The 22,667-nt window shown below is 41.5% G+C and overlaps 1 protein-coding gene across 11 annotated transcripts in view; it reads left to right on the forward strand.

The window, feature by feature from the left end:
* SLC12A4 (solute carrier family 12 member 4) overlaps positions 1-19,536 on the forward strand; it is a 45,246-nt gene extending 25,710 nt beyond the window's left edge. For all 11 annotated transcript variants that reach the window (XM_066327840.1, XM_066327841.1, XM_066327847.1 and 8 more), the window contains 21 exons: positions 799-945; positions 1,519-1,573; positions 1,823-1,953; positions 2,372-2,613; positions 4,462-4,676; positions 5,595-5,759; positions 5,840-5,938; positions 7,521-7,578; positions 8,090-8,264; positions 8,654-8,772; positions 9,254-9,352; positions 9,668-9,787; positions 10,506-10,610; positions 11,566-11,734; positions 12,962-13,157; positions 13,804-13,973; positions 14,148-14,279; positions 14,376-14,483; positions 15,134-15,318; positions 17,950-18,083; positions 18,379-19,536. In XM_066327840.1, the coding sequence (XP_066183937.1) occupies positions 799-945; positions 1,519-1,573; positions 1,823-1,953; positions 2,372-2,613; positions 4,462-4,676; positions 5,595-5,759; positions 5,840-5,938; positions 7,521-7,578; positions 8,090-8,264; positions 8,654-8,772; positions 9,254-9,352; positions 9,668-9,787; positions 10,506-10,610; positions 11,566-11,734; positions 12,962-13,157; positions 13,804-13,973; positions 14,148-14,279; positions 14,376-14,483; positions 15,134-15,318; positions 17,950-18,083; positions 18,379-18,470 (2,916 nt within the window). In that variant the 3' untranslated portion in view covers positions 18,471-19,536. The remainder of the gene's footprint in view (positions 1-798; positions 946-1,518; positions 1,574-1,822; positions 1,954-2,371; positions 2,614-4,461; positions 4,677-5,594; positions 5,760-5,839; positions 5,939-7,520; positions 7,579-8,089; positions 8,265-8,653; positions 8,773-9,253; positions 9,353-9,667; positions 9,788-10,505; positions 10,611-11,565; positions 11,735-12,961; positions 13,158-13,803; positions 13,974-14,147; positions 14,280-14,375; positions 14,484-15,133; positions 15,319-17,949; positions 18,084-18,378) is intronic.
* Positions 19,537-22,667: the final 3,131 nt, after the last annotated feature.

The raw sequence follows: 22,667 nt of genomic DNA on the forward strand, positions 1-22,667 counted from the left end.
TCATTTTAAATGCAAAAAGAAACCTTAAAAAGCAGAAGCAATGAAATGTCTTGGCAGGAAACCACAGAGATTTAGGACTCTGAAATGCTGCTGGTGCCAGGTGTGCAAATGCAACAAACATTTTTATATTCCTTGGAATAAAGCCCCTACCAGTGGCACTTTGATGCCATTTTTTTGGATGCCTATTCTGCAGGATGCTTTGTGGTGGGCCAGTCATCTGCAGTTCCTGTGAAGTCAGGAGCTTGTGTTTTCTCAGTCACTGTGAAAAGTATTTCAGAGTCTGATGCTGACATTGAACTTAAGAAAGGGTAGAACCATTAGTTTTTTTTATGGAACATTTAAAATGGAAGAAAATACATTATCCATGTCTCCAGATTGCTTCTAAATCTTTCCTAGTTGTAACATGACAAAAGTATATTTTCCTTGAAACTAATCTGTGAACTCTGGGCAGTAGGGTAAGGCTCTGTCTTACTCAGGGTCTGCAGCACTCGACATGTTTCATACTAAAGAATTCTATGGATCTACAAAAAACCAAATAAATATATCTCCTGTTGTTACTAGTCAGCATTAAATAGTGGGGATAGTTACTTCAGTATGTGACAGGGTCAGCATTTTGTTCAGAAATTCATGATTTTGGAGTTTATGTTGCGTTTTGTGGGAGTCTTGCACAACAATATTTGAGTGTGTCTACCTTAAGTTTCCTGGGTTTCTACCCTTCGGAAAACTGAACTTCAAAGAAACTATTTGGTTATCCTTGAATAATTTCAGCTAATGAATATCAACTCTTTTTTTCCACAGTCACCCAGCATGGGCACCCTGATGGGGGTGTATTTGCCATGCATGCAGAATATCTTCGGGGTAATTCTCTTCCTCCGGCTGACTTGGATGGTGGGAATGGCTGGAGTTCTTCAGTCCTTCCTGATTGTATTGCTTTGCTGCTGTTGTGTAAGTACTTAGGTACAGTAATGCATGTGACATAACCCCATTGAAACAACTGAGACTTGGGGAGGCAGCATTGTAGGTGCTTGTGTAAAGACAAGTCAGATTTAAACCAGGCACTTTTGCCATATTCATAGCTGCAGGGTTTTTTAATTTTTTTTTTTACTGTTACTTCTAAACTGGCAAACTGCAGTGTAAATACAGTCTTATAAATAGTGTTTGTTCAGCAAATAGCTGTTTTCCATGCCTGGCCCAGGTGAGGGCTTGCCTGCCTTGCTGGACCAGCCTTGGTTGGAATCACAGCTCTGCAGATGGAGGAACACCTGCATTCTCTTATCTTGCTTTGTCTGCAGACACCCACTGTTTGACCTGATAAAGCAGGGGCCATCTCTCAAACAGAAGTCTCAACAGCTCAGTGATTAAATTCCTGCTGCCCTTGTTTTCTTTTAGATAATGATGGGCAGAATAAATAGAAATGCTGTATTGTACATGCAGTGGCAGCTTTATTTTATCAAGAAATAAGTTATGTTTTAAAAAACGTCATTGACACAATTGCTTCCTTTTCCTTGTTTTCCCCAGACTATGTTGACAACCATATCAATGAGTGCAATTGCCACAAACGGTGTTGTTCCAGGTAAGAGTAGTAGAGAAATTTGCTTAATCCAGAATACAAATCCTGAATTCAAATCTAGTATCTCTTCTTATTATCAGTCAGGCTAAAGATCAATTTATTTGGTTTCTACCCACGTGCTAGCAAAATGATACTTCAGTTGAACCTCAAATTAGCAGATACACTGTATAATTCTGTTACATTCTTTTTGTGAATATTTAAACATTTCTTGCTATAAGTTATAATTTGACTCTCACTATTCTTGTTTCACAGCTGGTGGCTCCTATTTCATGATATCCAGGTCATTGGGCCCGGAGTTTGGTGGAGCTGTAGGGTTGTGTTTTTATTTGGGAACAACATTTGCAGGAGCCATGTATATCCTCGGTGCCATTGAGATTCTATTGGTGAGTAGTACCAGAATGATCCTGCTTTAAAGACAAATAAAATATAGAAAGTGCCCCAGTATTCTTGTCCCATATTTGCATACACATTTACAGGAAAAGACTGGAAGGTCTCCAGTTCTTTGGTGTCCAGTTCTTTGCCTTTAGTACTTCCCTCTGCAAGCTGCACACTCTGAGTATGCAGCCTGGGAGCTCTTCTGACAACAGATGAAAGTGTGACTTAATCCAAGACTTGTGCTCATCTTTGATAAAGTTGGCTCAGTTGTGCTGCTGACACAGAAAGGGCTGTTACCTCTTGACTTCTCCTGTAAAAGATTCCCAGTGCAGAGTCTGCAGATTTACATTTCTAGTACAGGTACACAATCCCAAACAGAGTTCTGTGCTGGTGTTCCTCCAGCTCACTTTTGCTTTCTTGTTTCAGACATATATTGTGCCACAAGCAGCGATTTTTCATCCATCTGGTGCCCACGATGCATCCAGTGCCATGCTGAACAACATGAGGGTGTATGGCACAGTCTTCCTCATCCTGATGGCAGTGGTGGTGTTCGTGGGTGTGAAGTATGTGAACAAATTTGCTTCCCTCTTCTTGGCCTGTGTAGTAATATCCATCCTGTCCATTTATGCTGGAGCCATCAAGTCCATCTTTGAGCCACCTGAATTTCCGTGAGTAACGTTTCTGGATGGGGCTGGCAGCTTTGCCTGTGGGTCTGGAAGTTGGGCTTTAATGTAGGTTACTTAAAGCTTGTGCCTGATAGGTTACTGAAAATACCTTTTTTTGGGAATTTCTACCAATATTCTTAGCTGTGTATAATGACAGTGTGTAGAGCTGTTGGAACTGAAGTTTCTTAGGCTAAAATGAACATATTAATGCACTTTAAAAACTATTTTGGTAGAAGGAAGTCCTGTGGTGAGGCTGATGGAGGCTGACAGTGCTCTGCTTCCTGCAAAGCCAATCCAGCCTCTTGGCCTGCAGCTGTTGGGCTTTGAGTGATGGTGTTGCTGGGTGATTTGTGTAGTCCTTAGGGAGAAGTTTGGCAGGTCCCTTTTCCCCAGGCCAGTCAGACACCGCACGCTGCCTTTGTGGCTGGAAATTCTGGTGTGGTCAACTCCTTGCTGAGAAACTGGGCATCCCTTGGGAGTGTGGTGTGGGGCTGTGTGAGGCTCCAGAAAAACCATCCCTGCTCTGTGAGGAGCCTGCCCTGGCCCCAGCGTGAGCTCCTTGGCATGTTGGCAGATAAACGTGGAATCAGCTCCTTGAACTTGCAGCTGGAGCAGCAATAATGTGGATGTATGTTTTACCAGGAATGCAAACTGTATTTGCTGATCCTGCTGACAAGAGATGAATGGAATGGAAATAGAGGAGTTGGATCTGCATAATTATTCACATCTTGAAATTCTTTGACCATAACTGAGTACTTGCAGCCCTCAAGTGTTCCCTTTGGGTATTTAAGGCCCAGTGATTATAGTGTTTTACAACATGAAAGGTTTACAGCAGTAAAAGTAAAACAATGGCTCTACATCCCCCTCATTATCTCTTAGATTGTTTTTGAATGTTTTCCCTCTCTTCCTGGACTGTATTCCTCTTTTTTTTTTTTTTTTTTTTTTTTTTTTTTTTTTTTTTTTTTTTTTTCTTAAGTAGCAAGACAGTGTATTTATTTTTAATTTTGTAGGGGAAGGCTTCTTGGAGGTTACAGTTCTCAGGCTTGCAAATCATGCAAAAACAACCCTGTGTTTTCCATTTTCCTGTCTTCAGTGATCAATGACCTGTGAAACAATTAAAATGGAATTAAAATTAAAATGGAAGAAACTTTATTTTCCTATGGGTGTTTCCTGACAGGGGGAAGAAAAGCTGAATGAGCTTTTAGTAGCAGGAATCTGTTACATTACATCACTGTCTTGTGGAATTGTCTTTGGACAAGTGGATTAAAAATTTTTCAGTGCTGAAATAAATGTTTGTGGTTAGATGAAACACAACAGGCAGTGGAGGATTTTAGCAATTAAGCACAATATCTGCTGACAAGAAGAACCTTTGCTTATTATGATTTTAATATATGTTCCTAATTCTGAATCAAAAATGTCTATATTGCAATTCAAGTGTTGCAATATAGAAACTGGGTTAAAGAGATCCAAATATCTTTAGATGCTCTAAATATCTGGTAATTTGAATTCTAGTACTCTTCACGTTTCTTCCACTCCAGTAGTTCTGTTTAATAAAAAAGAAGGAACCAACCCCAAACAACAACAAAAAACCCCTCCAAAACTGTGCTGATTTTTCTCTTTTATTGTTTAAGATAAATCAATCAAATTCTATAAATCAAAAAGATTTATACTTCTGGCCCTTATTGGGAACAGATAGTCTTTGTCATGCTACAGCCATCCTTTTGAAGGAGAGAAATCATGTAGCACAATAGAGCAGCTTGAAGTTTCCACATGATATAAAAGAATAAATATGGGCAAGTGTGGATTTCATTTTCCCGTCCAATAACTCTGGTGTTCATGTTTCCCTTCCAGGATTTGCATGTTGGGCAACAGGACTCTGTCAAGAGATCATTTTGATGTTTGTGCCAAAACTGTAGTTAAGGATAACATAACTGTGGCCTCTAAGCTTTGGGAGCTCTTCTGCCACAGCACAAACTTAACCACCGAGCACTGTGATGAATATTTCCTAATGAACAATGTCTCAGAGATAGCAGGAATTCCAGGAGCTGCTAGTGGCATTTTAATAGGTATGGTAGAACATTTTTTTTCCCTTAAAAGGAGGCATGCTGTGCAGCTGAAATGGGTCAAACTCTTCCCTGCTGGTTAAGAAAAAAGGAAAGAAGAAATGTAATTACAGTGAAGAAAGTTATCTTCAATAAAGAAAGTCCAGTCTTATTACCTTTAAAAAGAGTAGATGAAACTTTTGTCCTGATACAGTACTTGTCTCCTGTAAAATTGATTAGATTTCCCTTGTTCATCTCATAATATCAGCATGAAGTCAGCTGTAATTTTAAGTTATACTAACATGAATAAGCTATTAAAATTTTTCAGAACTCTGTAGTGGCAGCTCTCTACTTTATACTGGTTAAGATTGTGCCCTGAAAGATAAGAGTACTTGTATAGAAATAGTGTGTCTCCTTTGCCCACTTCTGAATGAAGTGTAATTGAAAAGTGTTCATTATTGAACACCAGAGAGCAGCTGCTTTGTGCAGGTGCTGAGTGCTGGAGGCTCCCATTTTCACAGAAACCAGCAGTGTAGTTTCTAAGATTACAAGAAGACTCAGCATTTGTTAGGGAAATTTCAAATGCTAAACATATAATTCTGTAATTCTTCCAGTGGCTGAAGAACAAACCCATTTCTGTCTAGAAAACTGGTTGATATTACTGCTTTGCATTCTCTGAGCTAATCTGTGGTGTGATGGCTCATAAAAATATTCAGTGTATTTCCTTGGGTTGAAATAGGTATGGGATTAAAAGAATGTTACATTTGGTAATAATAAAGTTTAAACTGCTTAGGCTTCCATAGACTATTGATACGTGTTTGTGGTTTCCCGTGTTGATCACTGAGTGGCATTTGTAATCCTCAGTTGTAAACCCATGATAATGAGAACAGGTTTGAACTGAAACATGCTTTTCTTTTCTGTGGTGCGATGATAACCTTGAAGACAACTTATGGAGCAATTATTTGGAGAAAGGGGAGATCCTGGAGAGAGCACATCAGCCCTCTGTGGATGTAGCAGGCCAGAAGAACAACCTGCACCTGTACGTGCTTTCGGATATCACCACGTCTTTCATGGTGCTGGTTGGCATCTTCTTCCCTTCAGTAACAGGTGAGAATGCTGCCCTGAGGGGCCTTCCTGGGGCTCTGAGATCCCTCCCACCCTGTGACCTTATCAAAATGTACTTTCAGGTATCATGGCTGGTTCAAACAGATCAGGGGACCTCAAAGATGCACAGAAATCCATCCCTGTTGGAACAATTCTTGCCATTGTCACCACATCACTAGTCTGTATCCTTTTAAAATTGCCAGAGGGCTGGTGTGTTGTGTCTGATTTCTGGAACTGCTTTCAGCTCACCAAATTGTCAGTGCAAGTATGATTGCCCAGAGGGAAAAAGCCCCAAAACAACAACAGAATATTAATCCTTAAGCTGAAAAAATTATAGTTATTATCCTGTAACTTTCCATCCCCCTTTTTGTGGGGAGTTCTTTTCTTTTGCATTCTTCTGGCTGTTCTTTGCTACACAGTCATCTGTAGCTTTTCAGGCTGCTGGTGTACTTGCAGATTTTTTTTACTTTTGTGAAACATTAGGATGAGGGGAGGCTTTAACAGGAGAGTTCATAAATTTAAGTTCCTTTTTTTTAAAAAAAAAAGCCTTTACTTTGGAGTGACTTTAAGGAGTTTAGGTTTTCTTGAACATTTTAGAACAAGATAAATTAGTTAGAAAGTGGATTAAATGTTCCCAAGTGTCTTTTCAGGTCTTCAGGAGATTTGCTTAGGACAAACTGTCTTCATCTCTGCTCTCCTGCTTAAGAAGAGATGAGCCAAGATCTTTCAGCTTTATCTAGCTCTTGGTGTCCTAAAGGACAATTTATAAACACAGGAAAAAAAAGAAAAAAAGAAAAAAAAAAATAGTCAGAAGAGCTTTCCAGTCTCACCCAAAGGGCAGCTGGCCAAGATGGTGACTCTCCTGGAAATTCTGCTGTTTCATTCCTGTTTTTTTGCCAAAACTTGCCAAGCTGTAAATAAGGATCCAGCTTGCTTGTCCCAGCTCTTTAGGAGCACAGCCTTTTCCTGCTGTCACTTTGGGAACTGACCCTGTACCAAGAAGTCAGCATTTGCTGTGGACATAATGAATATTAAAGCAGGTCACAGCCTTCACCCCCAGCTCTGCTGGCAGTTCAGGCGTCTCCCAGTGGGTAACTGGATGTGTCCACGTTCTTGTGCCACCCTGGGGGACACTGATGCTGTCACTTTCAGGAGCAACGTTTCTCCTTTTAGTGCAGTTTGTAACTTAAAATTGCATTTCAGGGGTAGAATTCAAGATTTAATCATTTTTGTGAACTTAATTCACAAGATCAAAAACTTTACTGGAATGCCAGATCCAAAAAGGCTGCATCCCCAATGCAGCAGTACAGTTAATGACAAACCTGATAGTCAAAGACTTATTGGTGATGTGAATGCCAGCAGAGATACAAAAAAAGAATTTGCAAGGTAGTGGTTTGCTCTATGTTCAAAATATCTTCAGACACAGGAGAAGGAGAGAGGAGAGATTTTTAATATCAGCTTCTGTACTAGCAGAAGATTAAATTGACATTTTAAAAATAAAAATGCTTCATTTGATTTTGTCTCCTTTATCATAACATTTAAACCTGTCCTTTTTAAAAGCTGAAACTTTGAAAAACCTTTCTCTGTAACATTAGAAGGTATATGTGAGCAGTGAGACACTTATTTCCTTGCCAGCTTTACCACATACCTGTGGAGAAGCTGGAGTGCAAATGCCACAGGATGGAGGCACTTACTGTCCTTTCCACAATACTTTCATCTGCCCTGTCTAAATAAATTCTATTTCCTTAGCACACTGTCCTCCAGACTTCAGTTGTGTCTTATTATTTGGAGCCTGCATAGAAGGTGTTGTCCTGAGAGATAAGTAAGTGTTACTGCTTTAATGCTCTTTGTTTTTCTCCCTTTTTGCAATGTCTGTTCTTGCCTATATACCCCATTCCTCTCCTTTTTAATTTTTTGCTTCTGGGTGCCTTTTAAACCGTATTTGTATGTAAATTGTAAACACTGCTTTTGGAATCTTCTTGTATACCATTTGGTATTTTCTGGCCTGGCACCCTCAGATTTTCCATCCTGTGTCTTAGCATTTTTTTGATGATAGTAAAAAAATAATGTTGTGATAATAATACAAGGATTTCAAAATATGCATAATGAATTGCTGAAATCAAGCTGCAGACACTTTGCAATCTGTGTATCAGAAGTAACTCAGATTATTTGCTACTTTCTGTGATTATAATTAATAATACAGTATAGCACATTAAAACATGGTATTATTAATAATAGTGTTTAAATGACATGTTAAAATTGACCCAAACCCCCACAAACATGAGTCACAAACAGTCCTTAGGACTCGGGTGCTGAGTGTTTCCTGCCTGCAGGTTCGGGGACGCGGTGAACAAGAACCTGGTGGTGGGCACCCTGTCGTGGCCCTCGCCCTGGGTCATCGTCATCGGCTCCTTCTTCTCCACCTGTGGGGCAGGGCTGCAGAGCCTCACCGGGGCCCCCCGCCTGCTGCAGGCCATAGCCAAGGACAACATCATCCCCTTCCTCTGGGTTTGTACGCCTTAAAGTGCTTTCTGCTCGTCCTGCCTCACCCGCTCTCTGACTTCATGCTCTTAAAATCAGATTTGTCCTCCCCAGTTTGCCCAGCGCTGAAGTGAGGGGCAATATTCTTCATTTTGATGGTTTTTTTTTCCTTTTCCTTGAATACTAAATACTTCTAATTATATATACTTTTAATACTTAGGGGATAATTTTATCAAGAAGTCATACATCTAATTCTGTGAAGCATGGCAAGCCATTAGGATAATTTGAACTCCTTGCTCTAGAGAAGGAACTATGTAGGAGAGTTACTGTTGATTTTAAAAAATGTAATTGGCTTTTTTCCCACTACAACCTTATGAAATACCTGGAAGATATGCTTAATGTTTCTGTTTCTTCAGATCTTTGGTCATGGAAAAGCGAATGGTGAACCAACGTGGGCTCTTCTGTTAACAGCATTAATTGCTGAGTTGGGAATCCTTATTGCCTCACTTGACATGGTGGCTCCAATTCTATCAATGTAAGGAACAGCCTGGTTTCTATCTTGGGGGTGGGGGAATAGAAATACACTTGAGTTTTGCTAGTTTGATTGTCTTTCAGAACTGTGTCTTAAACCAGTAAAGCAAATTAGCTGAGTTCCACTTCTGTAATTTCAACGAATCCTCTGACTTCAGGCTCTACATATAAATCTATTTATTTCTGCTCTGGAGTATTCTGTGAATAAGCAAGTTTTTATTATATATTTATTTGGTTTGGAAAAACATTTTAATCACAGAACAAAGACAGCATTATGTTGTGAACAGATCTAACTTGTTCCAATTAAAAACTTGTTCTAGCTACTTTATACTGATAGTTCAGGCTAATAAAAATCAGAGGGGTAGGGGGTGGCAGGGCATGTGAGCGAGCAGCAGGATTTTGACTTGAAATCAATCATGTAGTTATAATATATGCCAGGATCTGTAAATGTGCATGCTAAAAGGTTTTGCACTTTGGTTTTGCAGGTTCTTCCTGATGTGTTACCTCTTTGTTAATCTTGCATGTGCAGTCCAGACCCTTCTGCGAACCCCGAACTGGCGGCCCCGCTTTAAGTACTACCACTGGTGAGTGCGGGGCTGGCACCTCACTGAGCCTGCAGTCTGCACCTGAGAACCTTCTCAGGAGGGCAGGGAGCATCTTTTATTTCTCTGGTTATCAGTTGTACACTAGAGCCAGACTCAGATATGTCATGGCACGAGAGTTTCATTTTAACAACAGGATACTGAAACTGGTGGGACTGGGGAGATCCACTGGAGGCTTTACTTTCACTGCCAGTTCAGCATAGGCAGTTTAAAGAAAAAAAGAGCAAGAATGTAATTGACTTATTTTTTAAGTTTTTCTGCTCCACTACTTATTAATATCTTTTCTTTTTGTTTTAGGGCCCTCTCATTTTTAGGCATGAGTATTTGCCTGGCACTGATGTTCATTTCATCTTGGTATTATGCTTTGGTAGCTATGCTTATTGCAGGCATGATTTACAAGTACATTGAATACCAGGGGTAAGTATTAACTGGATAAGAAAGGGTAAGAAGGAGGCTGGATTTCTTTAATGAATTATCTCTAGTCTTCACATTTGGAAAAGGAACTGTGCAGAGCTTTCCTTATTAGTTAATTTTTGTTTTCATTATTTTACTAATGTCATTGCTAAGCAAAAGCCCTTGAAGTACTTTGTTGTTAAGCCTCTGAAGGTGTTAGGTGAAACATGAATCCCAGGAAGCAGAAAACTGGTTGGGATCTATCAGCTGTGTACTGCATGTGATTACTTCAGGCCCAGAACAGCTGATGCCAACCATTATATTCCAATTTATCTGGTCCAAAGGTCTGTCTAGAACAGTCCTTGAAAAGTTGAATCTGCTGCTTGGGTTGCTAGAGAGGAGCATTGGATGGAGTCAGGCTGTAATGTGGATCTATAACTTAATTTGCCCTAATAACTTAATTGGGTGTTGAAATGCCAGATGTTTGTATATGCTTGGGGAGCCTTCTCTGTTGTGTTGATTACAAATCAAGCCCAGAATGGTGGTTCATCATATATATTTTACTGAAACATTCTCACTTTCCTCATGTGATATGTGATATAGCAGACATTCACGTACAAATGATAAATGTAGATGCAATACATGCTGTGTCACATTATTAAACTCGCTGTAGGGTGCTCAGATCTCTATATCCTGGCTGTAAGCGTTCAGTTGAGTGGAGCCATGTGTTTGTCCTTCACAGAGCAGAGAAGGAGTGGGGTGATGGCATCCGGGGGCTGTCGCTCAGTGCAGCGAGATACGCCTTGCTCAGGCTGGAGGAGGGCCCTCCACACACCAAGAACTGGAGGTACTCACCTTGGGCTGATGAAATGGCTGTCATGGGGGTCCACTTGCACTAAAGGAATTAAACTGGACTCTTAACAAGATGTGTGAATGAATTTAGATGCCCAGAATATAAAAAAAAGTGTTGAGTCTGCTGTAAGCTGTCCTGTCGCTGCCAAGCCTTGTTGTTTAGACTCTGTATGGACAGACCTTTAGTGCCCTTTGGATCTTTAACTCCAAATTGATGAATTCAGAAGTGGAACCAGGGGAAACTGGAGGTCTGTGAGTACAGATGTAGATGCCAGGAAATGAACAGGGGCCAACATTATTCCTTCTGATGTCACCCCTCCTTGGTGTTGAAAGCAGATTAAGTGGGCAAGAACTCTCCTCTTGGTTGGGCATTGCACAGCCTTGGGCTCTGAAGAAGAGCAATAGGAATCTATTGAAGACAGAGTTTTATAAATCTTTTAATGCTTGCTCACCCAGACAGAAAGCCGCTTGATTGTGTAGCAATACCTTAAGGAACAGAAGGCAGGTGGGATCTCTGTTTAGGTGAAAATATTTGTGTTTTCAATGTGCCAGGTTTCTGAATACAGAATACAGATATTTTCTTGGCACAAGTATCCAGATAAATCTGGGCAAACAGCCCTACATGAACACTATGTGTACTCCAATAGTACTTAAAAGAGTCTTGAAAAACATGCCTGTAAATAAAACACCAATGCAAGCTTCTAAAGCTGAGTATATCAGCAGGTTTTATTGCTGTCAGCACAATGCAGCAGCAGAATTCCCAGTTTCACATCTGCTTTTACCCCTGAGAAACAAAATATTTGTAAAACCTCTCAAATGTGTGAGATACAGAAAGAATGTTTCAGAGTTAATATTCAAGCACAACGTAAGTGATGAGAGGCAGTTTTTTATGTGTGTTATTGTTAAAGCTTTCATTTAAAAATATGTTGTCTTTTTTTTTTTTTCTCCAGGCCTCAGTTACTGGTGCTTCTAAAACTTGATGAAGATTTGCATGTGAAATACCCTAGACTGTTAACATTTGCATCCCAGCTGAAGGCTGGTAAAGGTTTGACTATCATAGGATCAGTCATCCAAGGGAATTTCTTGGAAACTTATGGAGAAGCCCAGGCTGCTGAGCAGGTCAGTGTCCTAAATCCTGAGGTAGAAAGGGGTGAGTGGGCATGCAAAATTTTGTTTCCTAATTATACATGGAATAAAGGATTTTAATCAGGCTTCCATGAAACACAGAACAAGTTGAGCAGTATTACAGCTATTCAGTAAAGGACTTGCATACATCTTTCAGCTGCCAGTTGTGCCTTTGGGAGTGTAAGATCACTGCTCACAATGTTTGTAAACAGCCTTACTGCATAAAACTGTCTTCATTTATAGGAAATAATTACTGTAGAAGTTTCTGAATGCTGGTTAATGGAGGGAAGAGGACTATTTAGTTTTCTGAGTACTCCAAATAAAACTTTTTTACTAAAAGAGTGATAAAGTACTGGAATGGTCTGCGTGGGGAGGTGGTGGAGTCACCATCCCTGGATGTGTTTAAAAAAAGATTGGATGTGACACTTAGTGCTGTGGTTTAGTTGAGGTGTTAAGGCTGGGCTGGACTCAATGATCTCAAAGGTCAGCCTGGTGATTCTGTGATTTCACTAACTGTTAAACTTAGCAAATGTGTTCTTTTTGTGTGTTGATAAATTTATTATAAAAGGCATTGAAGGAGGGGCCTCAAAATTTTTTAAGAAATTACTTCATCTTTCTCATTGTGTAAACATGACATCATAGCCCTGTTTACATCTGCATAGCATCAGCATATTTGTTTTCTTCCCCAGAGGCTTTTTCTGTAGGAAAATTGTTACAAAAGGAAAATTAAATAATGGGCTATTTGTTTATCAAGTTTATTTAGTTTTTAAACAAATAAAAGATACACTTGTTAGTGTGTGGGATTTGGTGCTTATATTTGTAAATGTAATATAACACAGTATGTTACATGGGAATCTGAAACTGGAAATTCAAATGAAGTCAATTAGCCTTGGGTTTAAAAGGGTAACTGAAAATGGAAAGCGAAATAGTAACACAAATATCACTATCTACTAATATGAATAAGAGATGATGACACAAACCAAAAAATCCTTAGGTTGATCTGTTAGAAATGATTATGTTTGGAAAGAAACTGTGTTTCAAACAACTGAGTATTTTCTCTTTTGTTTTATTAAGGAAACCTGATGAGCAGAACTTTGCATTGTAATATGTTTTACCTATGGACATGTGAACCAAGAATTTACATTGTAATCTCGTGACAGAGAAATATTGGGAGTTCCTTTTGTAAAGGAAAACTGAGATTTTTCCTTTTCTGTCTTGCAGACTATTAAGAACATGATGGAAATTGAGAAGGTTAAAGGATTTTGTCAAGTAGTTGTAGCCAATAAAGTTCGAGAAGGAATTGCTCACTTGATCCAGTCCTGTGGCCTTGGTGGCATGAAGCACAACACGGTGGTTTTGGGGTGGCCCTATGGCTGGAGACAGAGTGAGGATCCAAGGTCTTGGAAGACATTTATAGGTGAGCTTTAAAGGTTTGGTGTGAACAGAGATGTTTATTACGCACAAGGGATTTTAACAGAATCCTGGTAAGATTGGGTTTGAGTTTGTCTTTTTTTTAATTGATGGAGAAGCAGGTATTTTCTTGCAAAACTGCTCTGTTTGAAATACCAGTTCCTGTAGGTAAAAGACCTAAGAAAGATCTTCAAAGATTATTCTAGCAGCTGAAATTCATGTATCTAGTGAATGGTTAAAAAATTATGGACCTGAGACATGCTGGTTTTGGGGCAAACTATAATTTGTTTCTTAGCTAATCTCTGGTCACTGGTTCACTTCACTATCCTATCCTTCACTATTGGATAACACTCCCCTTGCCTTTCTCTCCTTCTACTGTGGTTCAGTTACTTAATCAAATCAGAACAGAGCAGATGCTGTCTCCTCATACTTAGCTTTGAAGGTTTTTCTTTGGACTGTGAAGTAAGGCTTGTGTTCCTGTGAGTCTGCTTTATTTGTCACTTGGACTGACCTGTCTGTTCAAGCTTTGCTGTACATACTTTTCTTTATTTAAGTGATGACTTTTACAGTTTGCTGACAGTGAGTAGTGTTTCTCTAACCACAAATGACTCTTGCAGAATTGGAAGTAACTGTGCTCTTCCCCTCCTGGGCAGGTACTGTTCGCTGCACAACTGCAGCTCATCTGGCTCTGCTGGTTCCCAAAAATGTGTCTTTCTACCCCAGTAACCATGAGCGTTACAACGAAGGCAACATTGATGTGTGGTGGATTGTGCATGATGGAGGCATGTTGATGTTGCTTCCTTTCCTTCTCAAACAGCACAAAGTAAGCAGCTACACAGAGAATGTCCCCCAACTATTTCTGCATTCTTTAGTTTAAAGAAATGTGGTCCAGTTGTAGGGCCTGTTTTGATAAATGAGAGTGGAAGTGTTGCTAAGTTTCTGTTTTGTAGAGGAAAATATTGGTTCAAATAACCGAGAGTGTGTGTTCCCTCATCAGGTTTGGAGAAAATGCAAAATGAGAATTTTTACTGTTGCTCAGATGGATGATAACAGCATCCAGATGAAGAAGGATCTGGCTACTTTCCTCTATCAACTCCGAATAGAGGCAGAGGTAGAAGTCGTAGAAATGGTAAGGGAATTGAATCCATTTTTCACTTTATTATGCACATGGTGATGATTGGTTATGACTTGATTACAAGCAAAATATTTGTCCTTATTCCTGCAGCATAATAGCGATATCTCAGCATATACTTATGAGAGAACTCTTATGATGGAGCAGAGATCTCAGATGCTGAGGCAAATGAGGCTGACAAAAACTGAGAGAGAAAGGGAGGTATGTCATTTTGCTTGTTCTCTATGGGCTGCTGAGGGGGATGACACAAAGTGCCTTCCTAGTAGTGTGTTACGTAACTGCTGCTTAAAATTAACTCCTGTGCTCTAAAGATGTAAGGAAATGCTTTTAGTGTAGCTTTTTTTGTTTCCCAAAATTGCATGTAGTTGTTGTTTTCTTCTTTATATGGGATATCCGGTATTTGTCTCAATTTATATCATATCCTGTTTTCCTGCTGAAGATGTCTTTCCAGTTTGGACTTACAGGACACGTGACTGTGATGTCTATGACATGTAGCTATGGGAGATGAACCATCTTTTCTGCATGTGTTTAAGCTTTTTTTTTTTTTTAGTTGTCAATTTTGGTCTTGTCTGTTCTGACTATGTCGTGATGTGAGCTAGATATTTTTTCTTGTACAGATACAGGCTTCTGTCAGTCCAAATTCTGCTTGGCTTACACCCTTCAAAACTGTTAACAGTCAGTTTGGTATGTAAGACTTTCAGTTAGGGCAGATGCCTGGTATCAGAACTCTCCTGAAGGCCAAATTGAGTGAGCAAAATAAAAGATACAATGGAACAAAAAGTCTATAATTATTTGAAGGGAGCATAAAATAAAGTCTCTTCAGTTCACCTTGTCACTCATGTGCCCTCCAGGCTCAGCTTGTAAAGGACAGACATTCAATAGCACGTCTGGAGAGCCTCTACTCAGATGAGGAAGATGAGGGAGACCCTGTTCCTGAGAATATCCAGATGACCTGGACAAAAGAGAAATGTGATGCTGAGAAGCGGAACCGAGGCAGTGCTGTGGGAAGCTTTAGAGATCTCATCACCATAAAGCCGTGAGTCTTGTCTAAGTCTACACTTGGCATCTCTTGAATCTCTACATGTGCTGTCCTTTAATTATCTTCTGTTTCCTAATCCTTGGTTTGGACTTGTGCTATAAACATTGAGACCTGGCTATGAAAAGACTCCCCAGAAATCTCTAACCAATCAAATGTGCACATATCCCTCAATATTTCACTCGATATAGCCAAATTCTGAATTGGAACTGTTAAATCCTGTTACAGCTTCTCTCCTATCTCCCAAATAGCTCAATAAAACATGTTGATAATTTCACTGCTCTAATCAGAATTTTTTAAAAAAGATGATAATTTTACTGTCTAGTGTGTAGTGTGGATGTTTAATGCATAAAGGAAGAAGCTGTGGAGATGGTGATGAATGACTTAGAATAGCATCTGTGTTTGGTAAACCCTCTGAGACTTGCTGCTGCAGGATCACTGACATGTAACAACAGCTGTGGTACTGTGTGTGCCCCCTGAAGAGTGAGAAGTAAAGGTCTGTTTTGGCTTTATGTAAAGCTGTGTGAATCTCCTGTGACGACTTTGATGTCCTACATCTCACATGAAGAGTTCAGTCAGTTTTGCATACTTGGCAAAGTTCCAGATTTTTCTTCCTCATAGATCAGAATTCAAATCTGTTTTAGGCTGAATCATACTGTAGAAATTCTGCTGAATTTGGTGTTAACTGCCTGTACTTTTTCCTCTTCCATGCTTTCAGAGGGTGGGAAAACTTGTAAGTTTGTTATTTAAATTAGAAGTACATTAAGATGATTGAGAGGAAAGACTTAATTTTCTCAGCTAAAAGCAGGAAAATTATGTGTACTGATAAAAGAAAAGGCACTAGAGTTGAGCAGTCTTAACAATGTTTTAAAGGGAGCAGGATTAGCTGCTTAAGCTAAGTATCATTATAAATAGGATCTAACAAACTGTAAGAGTTGTGCTGAGGAGAACTAAGGATAGAAAACAATTCCAGTCTGAACCTATTTTCCTAAGCAGAGTATGACACAAGCAGGAGGAGACATTACTCATTTAGAGGAGCTCTCATTCCACAACACTGCTAGGATGTTACTTCTGGCAGTTTCTGGGCACTAAACAACCCCTTTCTTGTAGCCTACACCTTCAACTCACTGGAGAGAGGCCAGTTTTAAATATCACTTCAGGGAAAACCAAACCTTTAGTTTTCAACTCCCTTTCCAAAACTATGCATCACTAACAACTGTCATGTTCCTGCTGCTGGCTTTTTCCTCACTTCCTGTAAACATAATCTGGCCTCAGTGTTGTTCCTGGCTTTCTGAAGCTGATGTGGTGAAGACAAAGGGTGTCCTTGCTCCAAATTAAATAGAACATGAAGTAATAAAGAGGTAATTCACATTGGGTAAAATATTCTGTTAGCATAATAAACACGGTTCTTCCCACTCCATCTTCTTCTTTCTGGGTATATAAGTTATTTCTTTGCAAATGTGAATATTCAGAAGAGCAGCAAGGTTACTAAAGAGTTTCACTCATCATGCAAAGTTGAGTCAATGAAACCACAGATTCACATTTCATTTGTTTCTACTAATACTTATTTTTACTATATTAAAATGAAGACAAAAACTCAAGTGAAAAAGCCTCAGAAGTATAAATATAGTCTTTCTTCTTTTGATAAGTTTATTTCTGTATTGTATTTCCTTTTTTGTTACCAAAATAATGGATGATTTCCTTTAAGAAGAAAATATTTCCTGGCTTGAAATCCCCAAAAGGTTACTTTTGAGTTTTGTTCCTGCATGAATTGATGTTATTTTGTGTTAATATATCCCAAATAATTAATGCTTTTACCTCTCTTAGCCCGGATTCTTATGGAGCAGAGGCATATGAGATTATGCTGCACCTCTTTCCCTTTTCTCCCCTTACTTTTGAACTAAGTGGCTACTCAAGTTTGAAAGCGTGATTGAGATTTTAAAGACACCTGGGTAAAAGTGTTTCTTGTAAACAGCCAGGCAGAGAGGTTGATTAGTGTCCTGAAGGAGAGCTTAACATCCTTTTAACACTGCAGAGCAGCCCCTTCCATCCAGCCTGTTCTAGGCTGCCGTCCTGCATTTCCCCATTGTGTGACTGCACTCTGAAGCAGCCCAGCCTTTCTCTGGAGATGCCAACTGCTGTTGAACACCAAGAGGGAAATGTGCTCCTGGGAGGCTGGGCTGAGCACGATGGTGCCAGGCTCTGTGTGGCTCCCAGGCCACCGGGGAGTTGGGTGGTGCTGAGTCTGGAGAGGTGCCAGGGCAGGGCTGCCCTGGGGAAAGGCCCTGCAGTCACCACTGTGCCTGCTGGAAGAGCACATACCCTCGTGCCAGCTGTGTTATAATTACTTATGCAACACTAAATCATCTTTATCAAGTATGCTTTTTGAAGAGCAGTGTAACTTTCTAAGCTGGAGACTTGACTCCAGAGATCTTAAAGCCAGTGGACTAACTGTACCTGAGTAAGTCTGGGAAAAGGCTTTTGTATCTTCATCAGTGAAGAAAATCACTGTGTTGACTTGACATTTAAGAGTATTTAGGAGATTTTAGTATGCCTTTACAGGACCTTTTTAATAATTCAGTGTTCAGAGGTGTGTTTCTAACAGTAGGTCTGAATGTGCTTCTTCTGCAGGAACCAGTCTAATGTCCGAAGGATGCACACAGCAGTGAAGCTAAATGAAGTCATTGTAAATAGATCCCATGATGCCAGACTTGTGCTCCTCAACATGCCTGGTCCTCCAAAGAATACTGATGGAGATGAAAACTGTATCCTTTCAGGCAAGGCCTGGGCCACACTGAAGGTTTTTCTTTAATCCGTTCTCTTGAATTGGTTTGGTCACCAGTGCTGTTGAGCTGTAATATGTGATAAAGTGTCCCCTGAGTGGAGGGTACTGGCTTGTGGCTGTAAGTTCAATATAACTTTATTTAAACTCACATTATTTTGATACTTAGAGGAGTACTTGCACTAAGTGAGACCAGAGCTGAGGGCTGTGAGCAGGCCTGGTCTAATGTCTTTGTATTTTGGTTTTGATACTTATTGTCCTTAACTTCACTGACACAGACATGGAGTTTCTGGAAGTCTTGACTGAGGGTCTGGAGAGGGTATTACTTGTTAGAGGTGGCGGCAGAGAAGTCATCACCATTTACTCCTGATTTAGAAGCTTCTAACCCTGGTCTACATTTATCTTCTTGGCTATTATGGACATTCCAGTTTTAAATGGAGAAGAAAAAAAAGGTTTTTTGCCTAACTTTCCTCCTCATCCAGTCCTGTTCATTGTTTTTCCATTTGCAACATACATATCTTTTGGGATTGCAGTATTTGTTACACCATCCAATTAGCAACATGAATTGTGAAGCTGCCACATTATTCAGTTTCTGCTTTGGTACCCCGGCCTTTGTGCATGTAGTTTTAACACTAAACCTATTTTTAGTCAGCACTGCTACGGGCAGTATTTTTAGTAACTGTATGTAAAGTTAGGACATGAAAGCCAGTTACTGTAAAAAGATTTAAAAAGCTTTTTATATTAGGTTTGGGGGATAGAAGTGCATTATATAGCAGCTAGTTTCTGCTGAAGTTCAGCTATAAAGCATTTTCTAAGAGCACACTAAATTGTAAGAGAGGACTGAAAAAGCTTTCCTTTTCTGGGTTTATTTCCAGAATTAAACTCTCAGTATTGGGTAAGAATTTATACTTTTAATACATTTATTGATAGAGATTTAAATAAATTATGTTGATATAGTTGAAATTATGTATGTAGCTTGCTATAAGTTTTGTTGCTTCTGAGACTTCAGGTTCTGTGAGGCCAGATCCCTATTTATTTTTGTATTTATTTGTCAGAAATATTGGATATGCAGATGCAGACTGTTTAGCAGAACAGAGATCTCACAATAAATTCTGAATCACCAGTGGACTGAAGGACAAGTCCTGTGCAGTTCTTCCATGCTTTAAATTTGCAGACCATCCATCAGAAGTACATTGAGCATGCTGGAGTCCCATGTAGAGCCAGGTGCTAAGCTGCACGCACAGCGATGGGATTGCACTTGCACAAGTACAGGGGACCTGCTGCTTCATTGTGTGCTTTATGCCCTTAGAGGGACAAGAAGAAAAGAAGACCTATATTAACCAATAAGTCTCTGGAGATTTTATCAAGCCCATTAAGTTGTACTTTATGTACAGAACATTCGTATTTTTTCAATAAAATGTTGCATACACTTTGAACCTGCTCTCTGCTCTGTGTGTGAGGGTGGATTGTGCAGGAGGGGCCTCTCCCTGCCCTGCTCCAACATTGGCACTGCTGGAGCCACCAGGTGAGGGCCAAGGGGCTGGGTGCTCACCCACATGGCACAAGTCCTGCACAGGGGAGCTGCCAGCTTAGACTTGAGAGCAGCTGGGTGTGTGCTGAGGGGTAAAACCTCTGGGGGCACTGCCAGAACCCACAGCCACACAGAACTCTGCACCTGTGGACTACTGAACACACACAGGCTGGTACCCCCTCAAGATTTCTCTCTGTCTGGAGAGTGGTGATCCCATGCCAGGGACAGGTGTGAACTAACATCCCAGGGAACTGGAAGAAAGGTGGACATTGACACATTTCTGTCTCATGGGCTCTTGCTAGCTCATGTGCTAGTTCTGCTCTGGTGGTACTCTGGGGTGTTTCATTGATCACAGCATGACCAATTTGTCTGAAAGATGCAAATCTGAGAAACTATCTGGGCTTCTATCTTGAATAACTTAAAAAGGCTTTTCGTGGGAGTTCTATAGTTAAAGCCTGTTTGTTCTCTCCGTAGAGGACATACCTGATGGGAACAGGATGGTATTCATCTGTGTCAAGATCCCTTTGAGACAACAGCCAGGAAATACCTCTGGGGTGTGCTCTCTATTGGGTATTTTTTTATTTTAACAAGACTTTGCTGCTTTGATTTTGAAAGCCAAAATTAATGTCATGCTTTCAAACCACTGGAAAGAACAAAGTTTTCTTATTTGCAAATACTGTGCTATTTACACAGATTATTTTTACATCTTCAGAGCACTGAGTAATGGAGTGCAAGTGTACAGCAATTTTGATAGTTAATACTTATTTGCAAACATTCTTTTATAGGAGTAATACTATGGAATCCTTTGTTCCTCAGACTTTTACCAAATGTGATCTCATTCAAGCATTCTGAGAAATACATACACCTGACTCCACCTCACAAAAGGATTTCAGTGCTGTTATCTGACCCAAGTAACCTGTTTGTGGCTTATTGTGTTTTAACATCAAAGCAACCAAATGACTGTCTTTACAAATACAGTAGATTGGGTTTTCAGACGTGATTATAGACCGTGGAGACTAAAAACCTCCACATTAGTTCAGCATTGTGGGGACCCTGAGGATTTTATAGATTCCAATTATATGAGACTTCATTACATCCAGAAGAAGGTTTATAATAAGTTCCTCTGAGACTTTGTTCACAGCTTGGAAAAGGTGGTGTAAGAAAAGATCACTGAAGAAAAAAAGGTAATTTCTATCTTCTCTCCGAGTCATCTTCTGTGAGGGTACCTGAATGGTCATCTTCCACTCTTGTTCCTAAGCTAGCACCTTTTTTGGTAAGGAGACGAGAGCACAGCAACTAAAACAGTGTGACAGTGTTCATTTAAACGCTTCACCCATTGGTATGGGGAATGACACTTAAAACATCAACGGTCCACTTTTAACAGTTAGTTCTTTAAAAACGTTCCTATGGGAGCAGGAAGCTCACTTTGCTGTACGTTAACTATTCCTGTGGAAGCAGGGAGCTCACTTTGGTGTAAGTTAACCATTCCTGTGGGAGCAGGGCTCCCTCAGTGCCCGGTAAACACTCCGGTGGGAGCAGGATCCCTCAGTGCCCGGTAAACACTCCGGTGGGAGCGGGGATCCCTCAGTGCCCGGTAAACACTCCGGTGGGAGCGGGGCTCCCTCAGTGCCCGGTAAACACTCCGGTGGGAGCGGGGAGCCCTCAGTGCCCGGTAAACACTCCGGTGGGAGCGGGGGGAGCCCTCAGTGCCCGGTAAACACTCCGGTGGGAGCAGGGGGAGCCCTCAGGGCCCGGTAAACACTCCGGTGGGAGCGGGGAGCCCTCAGTGCCCGGTAAACACTCCGGTGGGAGCGGGGATCCCTCAGTGCCCGGTAAACACTCCGGTGGGAGCGGGGATCCCTCAGTGCCCGGTAAACACTCCGGTGGGAGCGGGGAGCCCTCAGTGCCCGGTAAACACTCCGGTGGGAGCGGGGATCCCTCAGTGCCCGGTAAACACTCCGGTGGGAGCGGGGCTCCCTCAGTGCCCGGTAAACACTCCGGTGGGAGCGGGGAGCCCTCAGTGCCCGGTAAACACTCCGGTGGGAGCGGGGGGAGCCCTCAGTGCCCGGTAAACACTCCGGTGGGAGCAGGGGGATCCCTCAGTGCCCGGTAAACACTCCGGTGGGAGCGGGGAGCCCTCAGTGCCCGGTAAACACTCCGGTGGGAGCGGGGAGCCCTCAGTGCCCGGTAAACACTCCGGTGGGAGCAGGGGGAGCCCTCAGTGCCCGGTAAACACTCCGGTGGGATCACGGAGCCCTCAGTGCCCGGTAAACACTCCTATAACACCAAGGAGCTCCCTCAGCTCCCGGCTCCCTGCGCACGGCTCCCCCGCGCCGCCCTGCCCGCCGCTCACCAGCAGGGGGCGCCGGCCGCCATCCGGCCGCCATCGTGCCGCCGCCCCGGGAGCGCTGCCCCGCGCTCGGCCGGGCCCACAGCCCAACACGCGCTGAATTAAAAGGTTTCCTCTTCCACTTCCCTGCCACCCCGTCCCCGTTTCTCGTTTTCTCATCTGCGTCATCCGTAATAATGCTTGCTTCTTCAGTAGTTCCCCTGGGAAGGGAGGAACTGCTTCATGCTGTGCTCGGGAGGCCGTTCTCATTCCGTTCTGGAGTAATTATCCCTCGGCACAGACGCTGGCGAACAAGGCAGCTATAGGCAGATGCTGCCAATCCGAAGTGCTGCTTTTCCCTGAGGAATGGCTCCCCATTGCTCTGGGTTTGCCGTGTCAGACAGCGTAGTCAGACCCACAGCAGGTGGAGGCTTGTGGAAGAACATTCCCATCGGAGTCACAGTTTATTCCAAGCTCCCTGAGCAGAACACACCCTGCTAGTGGACAGTTGACTAAAACGGAGTCTGTGGTCGACAGCATCTGTACAAAATCCTGTCTCCATTCTTGAAATAATGCAGGTAGGGCTCTTGCTGTTGGGAACAGCATCATTAGGGGTACATCTCCTCCTCTAGCCAGGGAAGGTGCCTGCCAGCTGGGCAGACGCTGCTTACTCCTGGCAGGCCTCACGTTCTTTCCTCTCCTGAGTG

The sequence above is a fragment of the Sylvia atricapilla genome, chromosome 12 (genome assembly GCF_009819655.1).
Source record: "Sylvia atricapilla isolate bSylAtr1 chromosome 12, bSylAtr1.pri, whole genome shotgun sequence".
Taxonomy (NCBI): Eukaryota; Metazoa; Chordata; class Aves; order Passeriformes; family Sylviidae; genus Sylvia; species Sylvia atricapilla.